The 5,000-nt window shown below is 41.1% G+C and overlaps 1 protein-coding gene across 1 annotated transcript in view; it reads right to left on the bottom strand.

The window, feature by feature from the left end:
* Window positions 1-3,550: 3,550 nt before the first annotated feature.
* LOC143280464 (L-threonine 3-dehydrogenase, mitochondrial-like) overlaps window positions 3,551-5,000 on the bottom strand; it is a 30,435-nt gene continuing 28,985 nt past the window's right edge. Inside the window, exons 7-8 of the mRNA XM_076585118.1 lie at window positions 4,882-5,000; window positions 3,551-4,054 (exon numbers count right to left, since the gene is read on the bottom strand). The exon at window positions 4,882-5,000 is cut by the window's right edge and continues 148 nt beyond it. Of these exons, the coding sequence (XP_076441233.1) occupies window positions 3,900-4,054; window positions 4,882-5,000 (274 nt within the window). The 3' untranslated portion in view covers window positions 3,551-3,899. The remainder of the gene's footprint in view (window positions 4,055-4,881) is intronic.

Below are 5,000 nucleotides of genomic sequence, written 5' to 3' on the forward strand. Positions count from 1 at the left end.
TTCTGGAGTGATGGCCTAGACGTAACGCGTCCGACTAGGAAGCGAGAAAATCTGAGCGCGCTGGTTCGAATCACGGCTCAGCCGCCGATATTTTCTCCCCCTCCACTAGACCTTGAGTGGTGGTCTGGGCGCTAGTCATTTCGGATGAGACGATAAACCGAGGTCCAGTGTGCAGCATGCACTTCGCGCACGTAAAAGAACCCACGGCAACAAAAGGGTTGTTCCTGGCAAAATTTTGAAGAAAAATCCACTTCGATAGGAAAAAAACAAATAAAACTGCACGCGGGGAAAAATATAAAAAAAAGAAAAAAAAGAAAAAAAAAAGGGTGGCGCTGTAGTATAGCGACGTGCTCTCCCTGGGGAGAGCAGCCCGAATTTCACAGAGAAATCTGTAGTGATAAAAAGCAATACAAATACAAACAAATACAAATTCTCTTTTATCCTTTGAGAATATTCGCAATTAGAATATAAATTCTCACCATGGCAACTGCTTGAGAAAAAAAATAAAAATAAAAAAAGAATTATATATATATATATATATATATATATATATAATATATTATGTCTGTGTTCAGGTATATATATATATAATGCTTTCACAACAGATATTCGTGAGAAGGCATGTGTCATACAGCTCACGAACTTTGCGCTTTTGGCAAAACTCTGTCTTCGAGATTCACGACGATGGTAACAATAATCAAAACTGTACTCAATCCAGTGAGTTCCATTTCGAGCTTCCTTTGATTAAAAGGTACCCACAATACTGACCCCTCCACATACAAAAAATAGATGCCCAAACTTAATCAATGAGCAAATTGCTTGAATATCCCGACAACAGCCACTCCCCCGCCCCTCCCCGCAAGATACAACACACCAAAACCAGGGAAGTATTTTGCAACACTGCAAGATCACATGTTTGAAGATTCTTTTAATTAAAAAAAAATTAAATAAAAAAAAAATTAAAAGAAACAGAGAAGAACTCGGCTATAGTAAAACAAAAAATAAAGAGAAATACAGGTAAATACATAGACGGAAAAACGCTGTGAATTTAGTGATAAAAACACAGTTCGATGTGGGAAGACAATATACGTTTTGGGGGCGTTTATTTATTTATTCTTTTTTTTTTTTTTATACCACCAATGTGGAACTCCAACAATACTCACAGCAAAAGGAAAACCACCGCTACAACAACGTATCGAAACTCGACGTTTTCATTGCACCGATGTTCAGATACAATAAAAGGAATCACCGGGATATGGCCTACATTTAAAAAAAAAAAAAAAAAAAAAAAGAAAGAAGAAAAAAAATTCTGTGGTATGTTCATGGGCAAAAATCTAAAAGGAAATCTATGCAGCAAGAAAGCAGGATATGTATGCATTATAAGGTCTCTTGCATATTATCATATATATATATATATATATATATATATATATATATATATACAGACACACACACATACATACATACATATATATATATATATACATATATTAGTGTGTGTGTGTATCTCTGTGTGTGTGTGTGTGTGTGTGAATTTTCCATCAACAAACCTTTTTTTTTCGTTTTCTTTACGAAACAATAAAGTGTTTTTGTTTTTGTTTTTGTTTTTTATCTTGCAACGTGTCTGCTGTGAATACCGACAAAGTGGACAAAGAGTTAATGCCCCTAACGTTATTCAGACTGAAGAGCATGTTTGGTGGCGTTCAGTTCTGCTTTTCGTTGGTGGGTGGATCTTGGTTTGTGTACCCTTTCAAACCATCAAAAGAGTCGTCAAAGGCAGAAGGTACTACCACTACCACCACTATTGCTGCTACTACTGCTTTTTTTTTTTTTTTTTTTTTTTTTGGCTGTATTCCTAATTTAACGTCCTCGCCCATCAGGCTTAGAAGATCTTTTCATCTTTCATAATCATAAACACACTGAAACTTAAAAAAAAAAGTCCTTTATAACATTCACTTCGAAGCAGATTCCTTGTTGTTGTTTTTGTGAGAGCTGTTCCTAGGAATTATGTACACAATGTTCAAATAACCACCACCAGTGAAATGTACACGAGGAAAGGTTCTCCTAGGAGCCCCCATAATAAGTGAATCGCGAAAACATAGCGTTTGACAGTAACTGAGAAGGAACAAACGTGTGTCGCTCACTTCGTGGAAATATCACTTTCAGTTTCGTTGTGGGTGAGACCACCACCACCTCCACATCCACCACCACCACCACCACCACAACCAAAAAAAAAAAAAAAAAAAAAAAAAAAAAAAAAAAACCTGCCCCCACCCCACCCCCACTTCTTTGTCATAAAATATCATATGACGGAGACGGAGGGTTATTGTTCGTATTGTTTCTGATGAGAGAGAAATGTCGATTATGTTTCGTCATCAAAACGATATTATAAACGTTCTGGTTTATGTGCCAGTTACGTACTTCGGTGTGGGAAACGTTTACCTGTTTGACAAGTAGAACAACATATGTGCGTTCTCGTTTGAAAGAGAGATCGTTTGCTTCATTGGCCATGAAAAAAAAAAAAACCAATCAAATTTGTGCATTATGGTCAGCCAACCATAACAGGATGCGAACGCGTGCTTTACTGCGCATAACATAAATGTGCCGTTCTCGTTACAAAGAGTAATTGTTCACGGACTTCATTGGCCTGGAAAAAAAAATAATAAAGAAGAAAAAAAAAAGCAGTTTGTGCAATCTGGTCAGCCAACAGTAACAGAAAGCGAACGCACACTTCACTACTCATAATGTGCCGTTCTCGTTACAAACAGTAATTGTTCACTTCATTGACCTAAAAAAACAAAACAACAACAACAAAAAAAGAACAAAAAAAACAAAAAAAAAAGTGTTGTGCATTCTGTTCAGCCAATGGCGGAAGTGTGCTTTACTATTCATAAAAAAAATCATTCACAAACTTAGTTTGCTCCCACTTACAAATGCAAACGCTGACGTTTCTCGATCACATAAAAACCCCAGCACAAAAAAAAACAAACAAACAAGAGACTGAGCCAACTGTCTGCAAAACAACAGTGCATAAATTCCTCCCCCGGGGTAAAAAAAAAAAGAGTTCCTCCTGACTTTCGCTTTCTCTTATCATTTACAAACTTCCTGCGACTTTGGGCAAAAATACAGTGAGGGTTTTTGGGGTGCTGAGTGTTGGGGAGGTGGGGGTGGGGGTGCGTGGGGTGGTGGTGGGGGTGGGTGGGAAGCCGCCTGACTTTTACTTTCTCTTGCAAATTTCATTCCTTGTGAGGCAAAACTGAAGACTTGGGGACGTGGGGGGGTTGGGGGGGGGGGGCGCTGACCAACGACGTGTCCTCCCAATGTTTTATGTTCCTTTATCACAAATCTCTTTTGGCTTACGGGGCAAAAAAAATAAACTGAGGGCTTCGGAGGGAGCTATGGGGGCGAGGGGGTGTTTGTCCTCCTGTCCTTCATAGTCTCTTACAAAATTTCCTTCCTTCTGGGGGGGGGGGGGGGGAAGTAAGGGCTGAGAGGGAGACGGGAGGGGAAGGCCTGGGCCGGTTGGGGGTGGGGGGTGGGGGGGGGATGTCCTCCTGTCTTTCACATTCTCGTATCACAAAATTTAATCCTTCCTTGTGAGCCAATGAAATGAAAGAAGGGACGGGAAGGAGGGACAGGGGACCTTTTCAGCCACTGCCAACAACAACAACCCGACAGCAGCCGTTCAAAGCTCTGCCAGGTGGTCAGGGTCAAAGGAAGGAAAGAAGGAAGGAAGGAACGAACGAGGAGGACAAGGAATCCAGGAGTATGAGTGTGGATGTGTGTGTGTGTGTGTGTGTGTGTGTGTGTGTGTGTGTGTGTGTGTGTTGGTGGGTGGGTGGGTATGTGTGTGTGTGTGTGTGTGTTTGTGCGTGCGCGTGCCAGTGTGCGTGCGTCGCTCAGTCTTTGGCGTGGTTGAGGACGTCCGGGCTGTTGTACCTGGGCAGCAGAGCCTTCATCATGGTCTCACACATGGTGGCCAGGTCGTAGCGAGGGCTCCAGCCCCAGTCCTTGCGGGCCGTGGAGTCGTCAAACACCTGAGGCCACTGGTCAGCTGTGGGGAGGGGCAGGGGGGGGGGGGGGAGGGGGAGAGATCAAAAAGGAAACATTTAAAAAAAAAAAAAAAAAAAAAACGAGATGAATATTTATTCAATATTTGTGACGGGAATCGTTCTTGAAGTGAAAAGGAATTAATAAGCGTTGTTGTGGTGGTGTCGTAAGACTGAAACAAGTCGGAGGTGTGAGGGTCGAAAAAAAAGAAAAAAAAGAAAGAAAAAAGACTCAGTCATGGCTTGGTGGTAATTGTAAAAAAACAACCCCCCACCCCCCCACCTCACCTCACCTGGCAGTAGCTGTAAAAACGACAAACGACAGTTTCAAGTTTTAATTATCCTTTCATTCCTGTTGGAGTATGGAGGATTACTGCAACATAACCTTTTCATGCCCAGAACAAACATTTCCAAATACACACCAATGTCACATAAAAGTTGAGAAAACACAAATGTCTTTTAACTCCAAAAGTATAGCTAGGCAACATTTGCAAATCTAATCATCTTACTTACAGCTAAAATGACTTTTTCTGGCTCCTTTGAGCATATTACAAAAATTATAAATCGATTTTGGAGACAAATATTTTTTAGGAACCTATCTATTTCGTAACTGATCATAATTGGGACATTCCATTATAAAATGAAACCCATCCCCAATCACAGACATGTTACAAACCTTATAAAGCCGCCGTAACTCTCGTGGTATGCCTTTGTGTCTCCCTGTTTCTATTTCCAGCTTATGATTACTACTTCGAAATCTGAAGAAACTGATAACACACACACACACAGAGATATATATATATATATATATATATAAACCAAAAACCCTCACCAATGGCCTGGCGCTGGTCAGGCTGGTAGACGACCTCCAGGTCCGGGACGTACTTGCGGATCTCGGCGGCGATCTCCTCCGGGGTGAAGCTCATGGCCGTCACGTTGTAGGTGCGCATG

Source organism: Babylonia areolata, chromosome 3, assembly GCF_041734735.1.
Source record: "Babylonia areolata isolate BAREFJ2019XMU chromosome 3, ASM4173473v1, whole genome shotgun sequence".
Classification (NCBI taxonomy): domain Eukaryota; kingdom Metazoa; phylum Mollusca; class Gastropoda; order Neogastropoda; family Buccinidae; genus Babylonia; species Babylonia areolata.